Source organism: Kogia breviceps, chromosome 2, assembly GCF_026419965.1.
Source record: "Kogia breviceps isolate mKogBre1 chromosome 2, mKogBre1 haplotype 1, whole genome shotgun sequence".
Taxonomy (NCBI): domain Eukaryota; kingdom Metazoa; phylum Chordata; class Mammalia; order Artiodactyla; family Physeteridae; genus Kogia; species Kogia breviceps.
The window spans coordinates 13,534,877-13,556,372 of record NC_081311.1 but is presented as its reverse complement, the minus strand read 5'-3'; the positions used below and the strand labels follow the sequence as shown (position 1 = coordinate 13,556,372).

The window sequence follows — 21,496 nt, the reverse complement described above, 5'->3', positions numbered from 1 at the left end:
AAAAAAAAAAAAAAGAACTATAAACATACCTCATGAATAGTGTGTGTATACTTGTATTTATAAAGTTCTTCTAAAAAGTTATTAGTGGTTTCTCTGGGTAGTAGGATTATGGCTGACTTTTGCAGTTTTCTTTATAGCCTTCTGAATTTATTTTTAATATGGGCAAAAAAAGAAAGCTCATTATCAATTTCCAAACATATTTCACTTTTATCTTATAGAAATTACTGATTTTACTGTTAAAATATGCAAGTATCCTCCAATTTCACAAATGAATGTATCATTAAAAAAAAAACTAAAACTCTGCTTCATGATAGCTACTTCCTTATGCTCAATGGTTTCTTACTTAGACTTCTGACAACATTCTCAGTGTTGATCAATTTATGAAAGATAACTCACACATCATTTAGAAAACAAGCCATCTGTCTATACTCTAAGATAATCACTTGATAACCTTTAAAGAAATATAATGTTTGACACAGAAGTAGTCTTTTTTTACAGTGATTAATAAAAACATTATCTCTTCCAGTATAGAGCATACTATTTATATATAAACAGCTTTCAAATATAACCACATATTTGCCTAGTACAATCTAGTATCAATGTAATCAACATGCTTAAAAATGGGAAACACAGCTGTCCCTAAACCCATTTTAAATGCTATTTATGGTCAATATTTATGTGGAGAAATACACAAAACCTTATGGAAATACTCATTTAACAGGGCACATGTATTAAGCATTGTTGTTGCTGCCCTTTCCAGTTGGCTGTTTGAAGATGATAACACAAATTTCAACCTGGTTTTACTTTTGGCCTATGCATCTTAAAGTACCTTCAATAAGTAAATGATAAACTTCACATTTATAGTAAAATGCAAAAGTGAGTGCTACTACTTCCTATATGTTCTAAAATTATATTACAGACATCTAGACTTTTTTTTTACTGTGCTATGACATTAACACTCTTTATTCCTAAGAAGTTCTTACTTGTCTTAAACCTTCCTGAAATTTAAAAGTTTGTCAATGCTTTACCCTCAGCTGAGATGGGCAACAGCTAGTTGATCTCTATCCTTCTTATAATAGCCATTAATAAACTTGCTGAGGTTCTTAAAAGCCACCATTTGAAACTCTTGTCTTAAAACAACACTACCCTTTGAGGAAGCTATTTCCTTGTCCTCCTCCCCTTGTTATAGGAAGGATTTAAAAGGGAGAGGGGGATTTATAAGGATATACAAAATATCAGATAGCACTAAAAACACTGGAGCAAAAGAGGCGGCATTTGGGTCAAGTTCAGTAATAATAGTTACTGTTACAGTTACCATGATACTGGGCTAAGTGTTTAACCATTACTATTATCTCTTTTTTAGAGATTATGAAATACCTTGTTCACGGGCATAGAACTTGAGTGGAAGAGCTGGACCTGAAGCCACCATTCATGGAGATGGTATAGTAATGAAGAATACTGGCTCTGGGTGTGCAGACTGCTTTGACCACCTGCTTAGCTGGATGATCTGGGTAGGTTACTTTCTCTCTGTGTCTCAGTTTCCTCGTACATAAAATGGAGATGATAATGGTGCCTATTCTCATGGAGTTGTTATAAGAATTAAATGGTTAATGCGTATGTCTTAAAATCCTGAGAGGCACACAGAAATCACTCACATCTTGTTATTGCTCCTAAATATCACTGGACTGAACGCACATGGGCACGGAATTGTCTACACTGCAGGATCTCTGACAAAACCTCTCTAACACTTTTCTAAATTGTTTATTTCCTAGTTCTGTATCCTGCATCTGAGTGTATGACTCAGAAAATGAGCTATTTGGCTAAATGGATTTCTACGGTAAGGTGCTACTGTGCCTTGAATAGGAAAGTTTTAGTTCATGACAAAGTATGAACTTAGTGAATCAGTTTTACTTGGATTGCAGTGAACTGGAGAAACAGAAAGTTTAAGTTTCATTAAAACCAACGTTTAAGTTTCATTAATGTTATTTCCTTAACTTGTTCTCAAAGGCTCTTTCAAAAAAATTTAGATTCTTATTATTCTTTTGTGAAACCATTCTGCTTCTCTTTATCCTACTTGAAAAAAGAAATCTAAAAACAGAGCATATACCCCAAATAAAAGTGTTCAGCTTACCAGATACTAAAACTTTCATCAACAGCACTGAAAATATTAAAAACAAACAAATGAAAACGAATAATCAAAGCAGCACATAAAAAAAAAATCCATCTCTGGACTGACTTTTGACCATCACTGTACCTCAACTTCAACACATCCAGAATGAGATCTCCTTCCTCTTCTTCCTTCTCCCTCCTCATGGCTCTCGTCTTTCTGGCTTCCTCTCTCATTCTCCAAAACCCGCTCCATCTCCAGTGGTATCCAAGCCACAATGATTCAATTTTCCCTTTTCACCACCATTCTGTTTCAGACCTTCACTACCCTTCACCCCTACTATTTCAAGTCTTCCCCTTGTCAAATCATCCTTGACTTCACCCATTTGCTGCCAGATTTAGTAAACATCTTACTACCTACTATATGCCAGGTACTGTGCTAGACATTTTAATGTACAGAGTCTCATTTATCCCTTACATAACCATGTGAAGCACTATCACTCCCACTTTATAGAGGAATAAAATACTTGTGGATGAGATAGGTTTGGGGACTGTCAATAAATGAAATATCCTCCTGTCAATAAGTGACATAGCTAAGACTCAAAGTGAGAGCCAAGTCTGGCTAAAGCAAGATTGTGATGAGATTATTTTCATTTTAAAGGCCTCCTTAACTGCTAACTGTCTGGGAGTAACAGCCAAACTTCTTAGGCTGGTATTTAAAGCACTTCTTTAATTGAACAACATGGTCCAATCCTTTTACTCTTGTTTTGCATGATCGTCCTGCATTACCATGTTCTTCGGCCAACCTGGATGACTCAATGTATCCTAAACATACTCAAACATTCATACTCTTTATTTGGGTTTTCCACCTTGAAATGCCCTCCTTACTACCATTTTAAAATCCTATATATACTGTGAGGCTTGGATCAAATGTGACCTCAAAATATTCTTTCCTGGGTTTTCCCAAAGAATACTATCTCCCCTTCAACGCGCCCCACAGTACTTTACTGGGAAGCTCCTGTAGAGCATCTCACACGCTCTAGTGATACGGATGCTCATCACTCTGTTGATCTTATTTCCTCCGCCTTCAAGGACGGGACCACATTCTCACTGCCTTGCACCTCATACTCAGCTTCTTCTTTCTCATACCCACTGCCTTACACTGACTTGATTTGGAGACACTTCTATATTTTAACCTAAGTTTCTACTCTTTTCACAGAATTTCACAATCATATTAAACACAATTAGAAAATATGAGACAGAACCAAGATGAACTTTAAGAGTGGAAATGCTGAATAGGATTTACTACTAAAGCTCAAAGGCATTTAGTTTATTTAAGAAGCCAAATTATAGAACATTACATATGGTTAAAATTTCATTGGGTCCCTACTGTATTTGCAAATATTATCAAATGGAACTAGACCAGAGTTTTCATAAAAACTGACATTTTCAAAAAAGCTTTATTTGCTTTAATCTTTCTCTTCCTTTTGACAAGATTAAGACTGTAAATGGCAAATGGTTAAACAGGAGCACCAAATAATACTATCTGCAAGGCATCTGGCCTTAAACAAACACACCAAAATGCCAACTCTGAAGCATCTAGCCTAATATATTTATAAATTTGTCTGTCTCTGATGTTCTTACTTGAAACCATAGTTCTTTAGGGAGTTCTCTGAGACTCTTTGTATGTACACTCAATAATTCATGGACAAATATCATTCAGCAAGAACTTCTAAAACTCTCCAAAACTAAAAGGGAAGTAAGGCAAGTAAAATTTTAGATCCCACAGTCATTTTATTTAGGCTATGCTAAACTACACGCATCGGGTAAGAAGTTCTTCTGATATTTTAAATAATGCCATTATACCATTATGTACCATATTTGTAAACTCCTCACTCTAAAAACCAGGCTTTTTATACAGAAGGAATATTGAGCAGTAAATCTAATTTTGTGGACCTCCTCAACCTAAACATTTTTATTTGCTTAAACCATACATCAGAGATAGCCTTGCAGGAAGAAAAGAGACAGAAATGTGACTATGTCATGCTGAAAGTTCGGAAGAAAAAAGGTTAAGGGTAAATGGAGGCTCATAGCTAAACAGACAGCTTCAGTGTTCCCAAAAACATTTATTGAATACCCACTAACTGCCAAATGCTGAAAGCAAAAACAATCATGGTATCTGCTGTAGAGGAAGCTACTGGCAGAAATAACCCCAATCAAACTATCATACAAATATAAATGAAAACTCCCAACTGTGATAAATATTACCAAAGAGTTTCATGCTCATTAGGAAAAGTTTCCCAGAGAAATGATGATTGGTTGGTGAGTCAGTTAGGGACTGATAAGAAGGCAGACACACATAAATATCTGAAACAGAAGGACTTTAAAAGGAGGAAATGGCTACTCAGTGAGGGAAGAACTGAGAACCAGACAGGAGACAGTGAAACAACTCTGTCTCAGATAGTCACTACCACTCTTCGGCTGCAAGGACAGAGGGAAGAAGTAGTATTAGGTGAGGCCAGGGGCTGGAGCATCAAGCAGAAGCTGGAAGCATGGTGAGCCTGTCCTGTGAGAAGTATGGAGCCATGAAGGCCACTTATCCTCCCCTCCCTCCTCCTAGGACATTCAACTGAACATTCAATTGTTCAACATTCAACTGAACATTCAACATGAACAACTGCAACATGCCAGGAATTCTACTAGGTGCAGGACGCATAGCATAAATAGAATATAGCATATTTGTGCTCCTGCAAAGTCTATCAGCAAGTACGTAGTATGCAGTATTACCAAAGACCTTTTAAGTGCCCTTCGTTTAGCATTTAGCATGTAATTATCATTAGCGCTATGAGATTTATCTTCATAGACCCAGAGACTTAGTTCCTTGCTCCATAAATCTGTTGATCATTCTAGTGTTTACTTTTTATATTTATATGCTTCCATTAATCATTCACCCACCTTTGTCTTTTCAGCTGAAGAACATTAATTTTTTCCCATCCATTTATCTTTATATGGCTATCTCACTTCCATATAAAGTTCAGTTCTTTCTCCCCACCTTATCTAGAAATTATAAATTTCATGTATTATAGAAACCAGAAATGTACAAATAATTTATTCTCTCTGAGAACTTCACAGTTTTAAAATAAGCATATTCATTTTGTGACACCCACCCTAATGAAAAGTTGTCTTGTTTTGGAGGTACAATGATATGTTGTCTATTTCTTTAGGGAGCCTAGATCCCACATATTTTAGGCAGTTTGTAATTCTTTCTTACATATTTGTCCTGAGAGAGCTTTCTCAATTTTGTACCTTTTAACTTGGCACGTTTTATCGACAAAAGTTTAATGACATGTGCAAATCTGAATATTATATTGTACGTTGCTCCCTCTACATGTGTGCTGCTTATACAGTCACCACTAGCCACATGTGGCTGAGCACTTGAAGTGTGGCTAGGATGAACTGTGATGTGCTATAAGTGTAAAATACGCTCCAGATTTCAAAGACTATAAAAAGATCTCCTTAATTTTCATGTTGATTACATGTGGAAATGACAATATTTTAGGTGTATGGGTCAAATAAAAGATTACTAAAATTGTTTACTTGTTAATTTCTACTTTAAAAAATGTGGCTACAAGAAAACTTAAAATTACCTAAGTGGCATGTATTTTATTTCTATTGGACGGTGCTATTTTAGATCAGTTGTGAAAACTGATCAAAGTCCTGGACTCAATCATTCAGGATATCAAACCTGGTCATTTATGAAGATCTATCTGTGACAAAATATTCTCCCAGTAATTAGATGATTTGGGAACCTCTGGTATGGATCTTCATCAAAAGCTTTCTGACAGTTGAGAATGCATTTACTGTTTCCATTTCTTCTACATGCTTGTTTGGCATCTTCATATTAGACAGGAAAGATTTCCCTATACACTGTATTTTCTCCAAAATGACTACTTTCCCTCTACCAAATGTTTCCTGTATTCAGTGGCCCTAACCTCTACTCTGGAAGTAAAGGGAGACTCACTGAACTCTATGATAAGGCATATTATCAGGCTCAATCTTTGGCATTTAAACATGGCTGATCTTATTATGAAGGCCTTTCCACTCAAATTCCATCTCCCCATAGTTTCAGAGCCTTCCTTGCCTCTGCTCTAAAAATGATTCCACTAACAGCACTCCCAAATCGTCTCCTAATTATCAGAATACCACACACAGTCTAGTTTTGTTCGTGGTAGTGGGATTTAAGGGAGCAAGTACAGATCCTACAGGCAAAAGACTATGGCTCTTTGTATACAGTAAAAGTATCAATATTTCATAGACTCTGCAGTATTACATATATGACATATTTGGTTCACATGTCTCTTTTCCTACACTGACAGTTCTTAGAAAGTAGGCATCATCTCTTCAAATGTCTGATTGGAAGGGTATGTTTAAAAGAAAATGGAAGGGAACCTGATATAAATTATTTATTTCTCAGAATCAGATTCTTTCAAAAAATGAGGTTTCAGGACTTCCCTGGTGGCACAGTGGATAAGAATCCGCCTGCCAATGCAGGGGACACAGGTTTGAGTCCTGGTCTGGGAAGATCTCACATGCTGTGGAGCAACTGGGCCCGTGCACCACAACTACTGAGTGTGTGTTCTGGAGCCCAAGAGCCACAACTACTGAAGCCCACACACCTAGAGCCCGTGCTCTGCAACAAAGAGAAGCCACCTCAATGAGTAGCCCCCACACTCCTCAACTAGAGAAAGCCCGCATGCAGCAACAAAGACCCAATGCAGCCAAAAATAAATAAATAAATAAATTTATATATATTTAAAAAATGAGCTTTTGATAGCAAAGCAGCAGTACAGAGAAGGAAAAGTACCACTCAGATCAAACAAAAAGATAAAGTCTAGACTCTAGATAATTCTTCTGACTTCATAATTTTGGGTGTGGTAGATCCTATCTAAAGCCCTTCTCATAGCAGTGGCCAATTTCAAGTTGCCAGCTGACACCATATAACCCTCTGAAAGGAATACATTCATTCTGATTAAGAACTCCAAATTATTATTTATGGGCTCTCCCCAAGTTGTTTGCTGAATGCTCTTCAGGAATTTATTACTTCTTATTTTTCAGACAGATCTGAAATATGACATTTCCTAATGTCTTTAACCATAGTTCCCTCTGGTAGCTGCATACTGGGCTACATAAGACATGAAGTGCTTCTACTTCTTTTTACAATGAACACATGACTGCTCCAGGATCTCTCTTTTGTCCACCTAATATATCCAGGGAAGATTCTTTTCTAATTCATCTCCACTTCAAAGGAAGAAATCTATATTCTTCCTTCCTCTTTGACAGTGACATATTTATGCCAATGGACTGACTTAACAAGTTAGATTTTTAGCCTTCTATCTTTAATTAGAGAAGGAAAGACTTGATCCTTACAAAGGACAACTGCTATCAAGTGTCTGAGTGCATAGTGTGGTAGGGTAGAAGGAGAGGGAATAGGGTTAGTATCAAAACATGTACATTAAAAAGCTTGTTTTTAAAATTAAAACTCTTTTCATAACTCCTTTTATTCAGAATGGAGAACAAGGGGAAGAACTAGACTGAACAGCCGGGTGCCAAAAGGCCTCCAGTGCTTTTTTCTCTACCCCAGAACTCCCAGATTCAGAGGTTCCACAGCTCATATTCATGGTGCCTTCTTCTCTTCTCTCCAAATGGCCTCAAGAATTCCAGGTTACCATATGTGTGTGGGTTTATCTCTGGGCTTTCTATCCTGTTCCATTGATCTATATTACTGTTTTTGTGCCAGTACCATACTGTCTTGATTACTGTAGCTTTGTAGTATAGTCTGAAGTAAGGGCGCCTGATTCCTCCAGCTCCATTTTTCGTTCTCAGGATTGCTTTGGCTATTCGGGGTCTTTTGTGTTTCCAAACAAATTGTGAAATTTTTTGTTCTAGTTCTGTAAAAACTGCCAGTGGTAGTTTGATACGGATTGCCTTGAATCTGTAGATTGCTTTGGGTAGTAGAGTCATTTTCACAATGTTGATTCTTCCAATCCAAGAACATGGTATATCTCTCTCCATCTATTTGTAGCATCTTTAATTTCTTTCATCAGTGTCTTATAATTTTCTGCATACAGGTCTTTTGTCTCCTTAGGTAGGTTTATTCCTAGATATTTTATTCTTCTTGTTGCAGTGGTAAATGGGAGTGTTTTCTTAATTTCATTTTCAGATTTTTCATCATTAGTGTATAAGAATGCCAGAGATTTCTGTGCGTTATTTTTGTATCCTGCTACTTTACCAAATTCATTGATTAGCTCTAGTAGTTTTCTGGTAGCATCCTTAGGATTCTCTATGTATAGTATCATGTCATCTGCAAAGAGTCACAGCTTTACTTATTCTTTTCCGATTTGGATTCCTTTTATTTCTTTTTCTTCTCTGACTGCTGTGGCTGGAACTTCCAAAACTATGTTGAATAAGAGTGGTGAGAGTGGGCAACCTTTTCTTCTTGTTCCTGATTTTAGTGGAAATGGTTTCAGTTTTTCACCATTGAGAACGATGGAGGCAAGAATATACAGTGGAGAAAAGACAGCCTCTTCAATAAGTGGTGCTGGGAAAACTGGACAGGTACATGTAAAAGTATGAAATTAGAACACACCCCAACACCATACATAAAAATAAACTCAAAATGGGTTAAAGACCTACATGTAAGGCCAGACACTATCAAAATCTTAGACGAAAACATAGGCAGAACACTCTATGACATAAATCACAGCAAGATCCTTTTTGACCCACCTCCTAGAGAAATGGAAATAAAAGCAAAAATAAACAAATGGGACCTAATGAAACTTAAAAGCTTTTGCACAGCAAAGGATACCATAAACAAGACCAAAAGACAACCCTCAGAATGGGAGAAAAATAGTTGCAAATGAAACAACTGACAAAAGATTAATCTCCAAAATTTATAAGCAACTCATGCAGCTCAATAACAAAAAAACAACCCAATCCAAAAATGGGCAGAAGACCTAAATAGACATTTCTCCAAAGAAGATATACAGATTGCCAACAAACACATGAAAGAATGCTCAACATCATCAATCATTAGAGAAATGCAAATCGAAACTACAATGAGATATCATCTCACACCGGTCAGAATGGCCATCATCAAAAAATCTAGAAACAATAAATGCTGGAGAGGGTGTGGAGAAAAGGGAACACTCTTGCACTGCTGGTGGGAATGTAAATTGATACAGCCACTATGGAGAACAGTATGGAGGTTCCTTAAAAATCTACAAATAGAACTACCATTCGACCCAGCAATCCCACTACTGGGCATATACCCTGAGAAAACCATAATTCAAAAAGAGTCATGTACCAAAATGTTCATTGCAGCGCTATTTACAATAGCCAGGACATGGAAGCAACCTAAGTGTCCATCAACAGATGAATGGATAAAGAAGATGTGGCACATATATACAATGGAATATTATTCAGCCATAAAAAGAAATGAAACTGAGTTATTTGTAATGAGTTGGATAGACCTGGAGTCTGTCATACAGAGTGAAATTAGTGAGAAGGAGAAAAACAAATACCGTATGCTAACACATATATATGGAATCTAAGAAAAAAAAATGTCATGAAGAGACTAGGGGTAGGACGGGAATAAAACACAGACCTACTAGAGCATGGACTTGAGGATATGGGGAGGGGGAAGGGTAAGCTGTGACGAAGTGAGAGGGTGGCATGGACATATATACACTACCAAACGTAGGGTGGATAGCTAGTGGGAAGCAGCCGCATAAGCACAGGGAGATCAGCTGGGTGCTTTGTGACCACCTAGAGGGGTGGGATAGGGAGGGTGGGAGGGAGGGAGACACAAGAGGGAAGAGATATGGGAACATATGTATATGTATAACTGATTCACTTTGTTGTAAAGCAGAAACTAACACCCCACTGTAAAACAGTTATACTCCAATAAAGATGTTAAAAAAAAAAAAAGAATTCCAGGTTGCGCCAAGAATAAAACAATGTTTGAAGACTCCAGTGACAGTGGGAATAAATGATGGAAGAGAAGACATGGATGGCACAGGCAGGATAGTTGAGAGAGAGTAAGAGGAAAGAACATTTACTGATAACCTATTTTATGTCTGGAGCTAAGGGTAAAGCAAGTGGGTGGTCAAAGATGAGGGAACTCCAACTCTGGGAGGGTAAGATTCAGGATCTCTCCCTCTTAAAAACTATGTGTGTCTATGTGACATTTATGAGATCTGTTTGCTTTACCATGGATATAATAATGATTATGTATACTCAATATGTTTAATATATGTCAGATTAATTTTATTGTGAATGTTATTTGATAAGTACTATAAATTCTAGAGTTATACAGTTGTTTTCATAGTTTCCTACTGAAATATCATGGCCTGAAACTTTTTTAAAATCTGAAAACTTCTTGAATTTTCTTCCTTAGTGAAAGGGAAGCAAATTATCATCGCCAAACCTGCATAATGCAACAGACTGAAATAAATCATAAAGTGCCTTGTCTCTTTTGGTGTAGGTAAACATATTTTTAGTATTGGCTCTCTCATCTCTTGCAAGATGATCTTATAATTTTTGTTTAAGCCTAATTTCTAATTTATTTGCTATCAAATCTTATGGGATTCTCATGAGGAATCTTCCTTATTTATTATTTTTAAGGAATAAACACTACACAAAGTACCTCATTTACCCTATGAGCTCTTTCATTGTGCAAATGAGCTAATAAGCAGGGCACTGACCTAAGTGTCTGATTTTGATCCAAACTTTCCTCAGATATCTAATAAATAGGAAGTAGGTTCTATGCAGGGTATTTATTAAATTCTTCTTCTCAACTATTCCTTGATATCCCAATTCAAGAAAAATTCCATTAAAAATAAAAAGTCATCAGATAAATTTGAATTTTTCTTGTGGCAAGACTGTGGACAGGCCTCCTAAAAGGCTTTCATAACTCTTTTTCCCTTGCCTTCTACCTCTACTAAGGCTGAAAAACTAAAATGATTCCCCATACTTCCTTACTGCTGGGGGAGGCCATGTGATTTAGTTCCAGCCAATGACATATAAGTGGAAATTCTAGGAAAGCATTTTAAATAACCAAAACCTGGCTGACATGTCTCTTTGGCATGCCTTACGCCTCACCCTTTTTCTTTAAAGATGGATACCTGGGGGTGCATTAGCCATCTTGCAACCATGGAAACAAAAACCCTGTGCTATGGATGATGGAGGAGAAAGCCAATTAGAGCCATGCTCCTTGATTACAATATTGCTGAGCTGCCATACTAACCCAGGGCTTATCACACGAGACAGATAATTCCTTTTCTTGCTTAAGACACTATTCATTAGATTTTGCTAGGACTCGCAGCTATTGTATTACAACTGTTCCATTTCCACACTTGCCCAACCCATCTCTACCCACCCCCCATATTTGTGCAAATACTACAAATTTAAAACTTTCCATCTATTATTGATCTTCCCTAATTTAACAGCATGACAAGGTACATTTTGCTTTAAAAAATGTCTGAAAAACTCAAAGGCATATTTAAAATACGTAATTAATTTTTCTTTCATTCTGCATATTCATTGAAATTGGTGGCTAACTTCACTTAATAAATTTCAAAATTAAAACTGATTTAAACCTTAATTATTATTATTATTTTTAAATTTATTTATTTTATTTTTGGCTGCGTTGGGTCTTTGCTGCTGCACACAGGCTTTCTCTAGTTGCGGCAAGCGGGGGCTACTCTTTGTTGCGGTGTGCGGGCTTCTCATTGTTGTGGCTTTTCTTGTTGCGGAGCACAGGCTCTAGGCGTGCAGGCTTCAGCAGTTGCAGCACATGGGCTCAGCAGTTGTGCCTCGCGGGCACTCGAGTGCAGGCTCAGTAGTTGTGGCACATGGACTTAGTTGCTCCGTGGCATGTGGGATCTTCCCAGACCAGGGCTCAAACCCGTTTCCCCTGCATTGGCAGGAGGATTCTTAACCACTGCGTCACTAGGGAAGCCCTAAACCTGAATTATTTATTTATACAAAGATAGCTTCTAAACTCAAAATACTTTTTAGCATACTTATTTTTTTAATGATGTATTTTTTTGCTAGCCAAATTTGCAATGTATCTCAAATTATCAAATCCTATTCTGTAATGCTTTACATAATCTTGAGAAATACTCTAATTCTCTTCCCTAGAGTTATTAAATTCAGACATATGTAATTTAGTGCCTGGAGACACTTCAGTGCTGCTGACATTTTTGACACCAGATGTAATTAGTAACCTAGAATTCCTTCTCCAAAACTACCTATGACATATGCTAAGATCTAAAATTATGACTCAAGATTAAAGTCTTACTAACCTTTTCTACAAAATATTAAAGCTGTCTAATCTCATATTTTTGCAAGTATAATAAAGGAAACTGAAAATGCCAATAGCAATGGCAAGTTATGACCATTTCATACCTAGACAAAACAATACTGCTTTTTCATGTATTTATTTATTTCAAAACAAATTATAAAGCTAGTTATTTTCTCTGAGGAGTTGCTTCAAACTGCTTGAGATGTAACTTAAACGTGGCATGAACAACCATGAGAGAAAGGGGAGATTTTCCTAAAAAAAACTATTTTGACCCTGTCATTCCCATGCCCCAAATCCTATTCTCCCAACTACTTTCATACATTCAAACTTTGGGGGTTAGCCCATCCTCCCTTTCCAGCTTTACTTCTCCCTACTTTCCCATACTCATTAAAATTACTCTATTTATTCCAAAAGAATTTCACACTGCTCAATTTTTATATAAGAATGTTCACAATTATTACATGGAGAAATTGGAAACAATTTAAAAGTCAAAGAGGCATCCAAAAAAATACCATATAACCATTAAAAGTAATAATTTTTGAGAGCATGGAAACATGCTTATGTATCTATTTAAGAGAACTGTAACTATTTTTTTTCTTTTTTTTGTAACTATTTTTTAAAATGCTATGAAGAATAACAGACTATCCCAGAAATACCAAAGAGCACATTACTACTACTATAAAACAGCTAGGTAGTACAGTTCAAAAGTACCTATTCACCAGTATAATGAAGACATAATAGAGTTTTCCTAAATATTGGCTACAAATAATAATCATAGGATTTGCTATACTGCCACAAAGAGTTAAATGTGATAGAAACAGCTAAACACTAACTTATTACATACAGCTTTAAAGAACACAACTATAATTTATTCCTGCAAAAAACTACTGACGTGCTAAATAGATCTTACCTTAAAACAGACTAAAAGCAACTCTGGAGAGGTCTGGGGGTTCCAAAAGCACTCTTGGAATTTTATTATTACCAAACCCTAAGATGGTGTGAAAAAAACTCGAACGAACTTTTTGGCCAGCCCAATATTTCAGTATATGCTTAGTAAATTAAATAAATTTTCTTTAAAAAAAAGGCTGAGGGGCTTCCCTGGTGGCACAGTGGTTGAGAGTCCGCCTGATGATGCAGGGGACACAGGTTCGTGCCCCGGTCCGGGAAGATCCCAGATGCCACGGAGCGGCTAGGCCCGTGAGCCATGGCCACTGAGCCTGCGCGTCCAGAGCCTGTGCTCTGCAACGGGAGAGCCCACAGCGGTGAGAGGCCCGTGTACAGAAAAAAAAAATAAAAAATAAAAAAATAAAAAAATAAAAAAAAGGCTGAGGATCCCTTTAGGACACTGATTTTTTTTTTCTTCCCTATTTCAGCCATAAAATTCTGGGATTCTATTTTCATTGTGAAACTTCCTGGGCTTAATAAAGAAATTCTGTAGACAACATCTTGATAAATGCTCTAAAATCTTTAACAGACAACTAGATTTATGCAAATTCCAAGAAGCATAATATAACTGCTATTAAAACTGCTATGCAGGGGCTTCCCTGGTGGCACAGTGGTTGGGAGTCCACCTGCTAATGCAGGGGACACGGGTTCGTGCCCCGGTCCGGGAGGATCCCACATGCTGCGGGGCGGCTGGGCCTGTGGGCCATGGCCGCTGAGCCTGCGCGTCTGGAGCCTGTGCTCCGCAACGAGAGAGGCCACAGCAGTGAGAGGCCCACTTACCGCAAAAACAAACAAACAAACAAACAAAAACTGCTATGTAGAATATTCAGAAAACACCAACTCAACTTTGGTTGTTGGTTATTAGCTCAACAAATTAGATAATAATTAGTGACAATTTTTACTCATTTAGGAATCCGAAGAACCCAAACAACTCCAATTAAAAAACGTTGAGAGGGCCTTTCCTGGTGATGCAGTGGTTAAGAATCCACCTGCCAGCGCAGGGGGCATGGGTTCAAGCCCTGGTCTGGGAAGATCCCACATGCAGTGGAGCAACTAAGCCTGTGGGCCACAACTACTGAGCCTGCGCTCTAGAGCCCGCGCGCCTAGAGCCCATACTCCACAACAAGAGAAGCCACTGCAATGAGAAGCCCGTGGCACAGCAATAAAGAATAGCCCCTGGTCGCTGCAATTAGAGAAAAGCCTGCATGCAGCAACAAAGACCCAACACAGCCAAAAATAAATAAATAAAATTTTAAAAAAATGTTGAGAGTAAAGCACTGTTTTTGTGTATTTTTAATTATAGCACTTAAAATATTTTAAAAGCCTTTACATTTTTTTCAAAGTCTTGCAATTTAGGTGACAGTTTCTTTTGAGAGAGATCAAAAAGGAAACTGGAACTCTAAGTCCTTCACACACCAAAAAGTATGTCCCAAATCCATTCTCTTCTTTCCATTTCCTTGGCTACCACCTAGTTAAAGTAGCCAACACCTCCCCCTAAATACCTCCTAACTGATCTGATCTCTCAGGTTTACCCCATCCTCCTATAACCCTTTCTCTCTACAGGCAGACGATTATCAAACCTCTCCCCTATGACAGTACCACAAAAACAGGGTCTCTTGTCTTGAACTGTTTCCCCAGCATCTAACAGTGCCTGATACAAAGTAAGTGCTCATGAAATATCTGATGAATGAATGAAAGCTCTGAATTTACATGCTTTCTAAGGTGTTCAGAATCATTTCCTTCTGATTCCACAACTATGAAACAACTTTAAACTTATAAAAGGAAAATTAGTTAGACAAGGTTTCTTATGCAAGCAATTAATAGTATAGTTTTACATAATTCATTTTATTATGGATATATTGCAACAAGACAAATAAGAGCTATTCATAATTATTTGCATATGACCAAAAATAACTCTAGGATACAGAAATATTAATAAAATAACACCTATAGAATATAAACTTTATACAGATGTAAAGCTATGCAAATCTATTTTACCGTCTTAATAGAACTCCTTTGTTTTTCTTCCCAAACGCCACTGCTCAGCTCAAGTGTGCAATGAATATTTGCCTCTCTGTCATAGGATCCAAAAATAAGTAACCTGTAGTATAAAATAAAACAAGGGGACTATTATACCAATTATACGTATTAAACTTTTTCTTGCTGATCATTACACTAAAAAATAATAAATTACTCTGTTAACTGAGGAAAAAATTTAATTAAACACTTCGTATACCCTCTACTGGAAAAGTAAAGCTAAAAATTAGGTGAAATTCTAGGACAAGCTGTTATTCAGCAGCTAAATCAAAGAAATAGAAAGTAGTATCTATTCATGAGGTAAACAAATTGACCAGATATCTATACACAGTAGCAAAAGCTACAGATTTTCAAATCAGCTATAGATTTGAATTTTAAAAATAAGTTGCAGAGTGATACATATATACAGTATGATACCATATCTGTAAAAATTAAACACAAAATAGTACAATATAGTTGCTATGAACACATATACATACATGTACATCTCCACCTACTAATGTGACCTTGGGCAAATTATTTAACTTCTCTAAAACCATCTCTTCCTCTGGAAAATTCAGGCCCAAAATAAAACTTACCTCTTAGAGTTGTTGTGAGAATAAAAGACAATGCATATAAGGCATTTAGCATACAGTCTAGCAAACAGTCAGTGCTCAATAAATGTTTATTATTTCTATTATCTTAAAAATAACTGTCAAGGAATAATTATATCACTTAATTTTACTGTTTAATATTCAGATCTAAAAAGGAAATCTTGGGTCCAATCTTGAGATGACATAAAGCAGTTTTTCTTATTGAAGGAAAAAACTGTTACCCACATGCTCAACTTCTATATTATCTATCTTCTAAGTCAGAATGTAAGTCTGCCAATGTTTTTTAGGAGTAAGTTTGAGACTATCTTTAGCATTAATCAACATTTTGACTGCTACTCTATTATTTTATCTCTACACAAAGATCATAGGGATAGGAGTGAGATAATGAAAGAAAAGTGGATAAAAGACCTTAGAGTAATAAGAGAAAATTGTGTCCTAAGGTCGGAGAACTCAAGCAAATCATGTCCATACCTCACAAACTGGCTTCATAACTTGAAAAGTCAGAATAAACTTATGGCAAAAAAAAGTTCATAAATTTAAATAATTTTGGGGCTTCCCTGGTGGCGCAGTGGTTGAGAATCCGCCTGCCGATGCAGGGGACACGGGTTCGTGCCCTGGTCCAGGAAGATCCCACATGCTGCGGAGCGGCTGGGCCCGTGAGTCATGGCCGCTGAGCCTGCCTGTCTGGAGCCTGTGCTCCACGACGGGAGAGGCCACAACAGTGAGAGGCCCGCATACAGAAAAAAAAAAAAAAATTTTTTTAAATAATTTTTAATCTGAAAGGCAATTTAAACTTACTGCTCAATAATTTACTGCCAAGAGCATTGAGAAGATTCATAATTGTAAAATACTAAGTTTAGGAAAATGAGAATTTTCATTCATCAAAGCTCTGCTGCCACCATGTGTCTAAAAGAGCAAACTACCTTAAGACCTTTCCGGTCATGCAGAGAAGGCTATATACACCAACTAGTGCTCTCAAATTCTCAACAGATATTACAGGATTCAAGAATAAGAAAGCATTATGCTTGGAATCTCCCCCTGAAATCATAAGTCATTCTATATTTTTCATAACACCTTTTTTTACATTTTAAAAACGTACAACAAAAATTAACTCAAAATAAGTCACAGACCTAAATGTCTAATAAGGAAACAAAAGCAAACCTTTGTGACCTTGGATTAGGCAATGATTTAAGATAGGACACCAAAAGCACAAGTAACAAAAGAAAAAATAGGTGAATGGGACTTCACTGAAATTTAAATTTTTGTGCTTCAAAGGATACCACCAAGTAAGCAAAAAGACAATCCACAGAATGGGAGAAAATATGTGCAAATCATGTATCTCGTAAGGACCTAGTATAATCTAATTTTATTTTATTTTATTTTTTTTTAAATTTAATTTAATTTATTTTTTTTTTTTTTGCGGTATGCGGGCCTCTCACCGCTGCGGCCTCTCCCATCGCGGAGCACAGGCTCCGGACGCGCAGGCCTATAGTGGCCATGGCTCACGGGCTCAGCCGCTCCGCGGCATGTGGGACCCTCCCGGACCAGGGCACGAACCCGCGTCTCCTGCATCGGCAGGCGGACTCTCAACCACTGCGCCACCAGGGAAGCCCTAATCTAATTTTAAAATGGACAAAGAAGATGAATAGACATTTCTCCAGAGAAGATAAGCCAATAAGCACATGAAAATATGCTCAACACCATTAGCCATCAGGAAACGCAAATCAAACCCACAATGAGATACCACTTCATACCCACTAGATGGCTAATTTAAAAAGAGACAATAACAAGTATGGGTGAGGATGTGGAGAACCTAGAATCCTCACACATTGCTGGAGGGGTTGTAAATGATGCAGCCACTTTGAAAAATATTTTGGCAGTTCCATAAAAAGTTAACATAGAGTTAACATATGACCTAGAAATTCCACTCCTAGGTAAATAACCAAGAAAAATGAAAGCATACATTCATATAAAACTTGACATGAATGTTCATAACAGCATCATTCATAACAGTCAAAAAGTGAATACAACCCTTATGTCCATCAGCTCATGAATAGGTAAATAAGACGTGGCATATACATACAATGGAATATTATTTGGCAACAAAAGGAAATGAAGTAATGATACCTGCTACAATATGGATGAACCCTGAAAACAAGCTAAGTGAAAAAAGCTAGTCACAAAAGACCACATACTGTATGAACTGTCTGGAAATGGGCAAATTTATAGAGGCAGAAAGTAGACTATTGATTACTTAAGGGCCGGGGGAGGAGGACTAGGGGGATTAGGAATTGACTGTTAATGAGTATGGAGTTTCTTTGAGAGAGACAAAAATGTTCTAAAATTAGATTGTGATGATGGCTGTAGAACCCTTTGAACATACTAAAACACACTGAATCATATACTTCGAATGGATAGATTGTATGGTATGTGAATTATATCTCAATAAAGCTGTTTAAAGAGAAAAAGAATAATAAGCGTTCATTAGGGTTATATCAAAAGTCTCAGAGATTTGTTACAAAAAGATATAATAATAAATGCTTGTTTTATTTTTACTATGAATCAATACACTGCAATAAGATTATGTATTTCAATAAAATATAAAATGGATTTTTATCTGATGTTGACATTTGATAACAGAAAATATTAAAAGGGTCCCTTAAAATAAGTTCCAAATAAAAATCATTTATAATATTGAAATACCACAAATATTTAACATTTAATAGTTATCATTCTTAACAATGACATTTTAAAGTACATAAAACATTAACTGCCCTATCAGATAGCCTTGATCTTTGTTTTGTGACAAATATTCCAGATACAGAAGACTTTCATTTTAAAAGCAACTGATCAACTATTAAAAGTACTTCCAAAAACACCTTTAGGTTGGGTTGTTAGGCTCTATGTTGCTTCAGATGTTTATTTCTTTTCTTAAGGATGAAAATATTTTGTCTGATTACCCTGAATTTAATTTTGCCATTGACATAGATACTGCTTTTATTAATTCTAATTTTAGATCAACTTCTGATTCTATGTCAGAGCACTCCACAATACTCACTTCTACTCTTTACATTTCTTCTGTTAAAGTAGTTACAAAGATCCGTAGCCAATGGTGAATAATCTGGAAAAATTGAGCAAACATTACTAGTACTCTAGAAAAGCTAACAACACTACACTAAAGCATGTGTCATAAATGCCAATTTAGTAAGGATCTATTTTGCTTAGAAAACTTATTTCTTTAAAAAAAAGTATTATTTTTTAGGATCTGTATAAACTATACTATGTGAATAAACTTCTTAATATTTATTTTGTTTGCAAGAATGACCCACAATTAGCAACAGACAGGGAAAAAGAGATACCTGAGACTGACTGCTTAGATTGACTGTTTCTCTCCTACAAGCACCAGATCTGGTTCCCAGGACATAATTCCTATGTTAGCATTTCCTGAACCTGCTTTTGACTTGCAATCAGTGGATTCCTTCAACTACTAATGACTCTATGTTGATTAAGATTTAATTATTTTAGAAGAATAATAATAGTATCCCCCATTTTCCTGATTTCTTGACTGATATCTTGACTGATTTGGAAAAACATATAATTTTTCTAGAGAAATGCCAGAACCACTGTACCACTAGTACCAGCCAACTGGGTTAATTAAGAAGGCATTTGCTTTAGTTTACATAGAACATTTAAAACAAAAGTATCCACTTTCATTGTATATCTACAATTCAGTCTTGAGTTAAACAAAGGTTTACCATTCAAATTATATAATCACCAGAAACAAGTAGCAACAGTCACTGGTTAATACAAATTTTGAGTAAAATGAACACTCAACAAACATTGAATTAGCAAGAAATGAGTACAAATACATTTCCACTATTACTACTTCCTAAGGGAGTAGGAGTCTGTACTGAAAACAAAAAAGGCAAGAAAATTGCCTTTAGACATCTGTCTCTGGAAAGAGCTATTAGCTCTATAAAAGTTCTTTCCAATTTCAAAATGTTTATTTTTTTTAAAGGCAAAGGTATATTGAAACCTCATGTTGAGCATAAGCACAAACATCACCTATCAAGAAACAGAATTTATGACTCAGGACCAAACCACTGAGAAAAGGAAAGGAAGTCCCTGTGCACCCTTCTATAAGAGTCATTTTTATAATCAAAAGTGAAAACCAAAAATCTTTTTTTTCTTTTTTTGGATGATTAAACTTAATTTGAAAGGAGAATCTCACACCTGAAGGGAGTCAAATATCAACTCAAGGGTTGTGAAAAGAATCAAACTTGGCTGACCTCCTATATATGCTTACCTCTGGTCTATACTCCTCCCCCTTGGAAATTATCCCCACCCAGGACTTAACTCTCCCTGTCTATGACGAAGACCTCCAAACATAATGTCCAGTCCCTGTCTTTCTCCTTCTCCATGTCTAAACCGTCAAGTTTGCAGAACACTTCTACAAGGAAATCTAACCATGCCCTACTACTTAAGACATATAAAGTCAAACTCATCTCCCTCTGAAACAAGCACCTCTATTTCCCCCACTAGTCCTGAAAGGCAGAAGCTTTGTCTTGGTCTTTATATCTCTAATATTAGAAAATAATCAATACTTGATGAGCAAGTCAAAGTCAATGAGATCATAATTTTCCTAGACTCAAATCCTTAACATTCCTTTGCCTCTTCCACCTATACCCATCCATAAAGTCAGTCACTCACTAAATCCTACCCTAGTTATACCAGTTATCCCTTCCTGTTTCTACTAATACAAGTCTTTCAAGAACTTACTTCCTCACCTTTAACCTAAATACCTCTTAATTTGTCTCTGGGCCTTCAATTTCTCTTTCTATGCAATCCATATATAAACAGCAATTTCTGAAAACAGTGTATCTTAATATCACCTTCAGACATCTTCAATAAATTCATCAGAAGAACTAATTGACCGTCATGGAATAATGGTGCAAAGAGAGGGAAAATTCAGATTTTTGAATTTTTATTTTGAATTCTTATTTTTCTGACCACAGTTCATTTTACAGTTCACTTTTGTTGAAAGTATCATATATAAGTATATAGCATGCCAACATTGCACTTAAACATTTTGGAGTGTGGCATTTTAAAACATAGTGTTGGCTTTATGTCATCTGGGTTCATACTTAATTTCTTAAATTCTTTTACAATTCAGACATCAGAAGAATTAAAACAGCTGTTTTACTGTATGAAATAGCAGTAGAGGTATACAGGCATACCCTCGTTTTATTGTGCCTTGCTTTGCTGTTGTTGTTTTTTATTTGCGGTACGCGGGCCTCTCACTGTTGTGGCCTCTCCCGTTGCGGAGCACAGGCTCCGGACGCGCAGACTCGGCGGCCATGGCTCACGGGCCCAGCCGCTACGCGGCATGTGGGATCTTCCTGGACCGAGGCACGAACCCGTGTCCCCTGCATCGGCAGGCGGATTCTCAAAC

At 36.6% G+C, this 21,496-nt stretch overlaps 1 protein-coding gene across 2 annotated transcripts in view; it reads right to left on the bottom strand.

The window, feature by feature from the left end:
- Positions 1 to 21,496, bottom strand: part of PDZD8 (PDZ domain containing 8) — a 90,201-nt gene that overhangs the window by 20,776 nt on the left and 47,929 nt on the right. For both annotated transcript variants that reach the window (XM_059051716.2, XM_067024567.1), the window contains one exon: positions 15,413 to 15,515. In XM_059051716.2, coding sequence (XP_058907699.1) covers positions 15,413 to 15,515 — 103 coding nt within the window. The remainder of the gene's footprint in view (positions 1 to 15,412; positions 15,516 to 21,496) is intronic.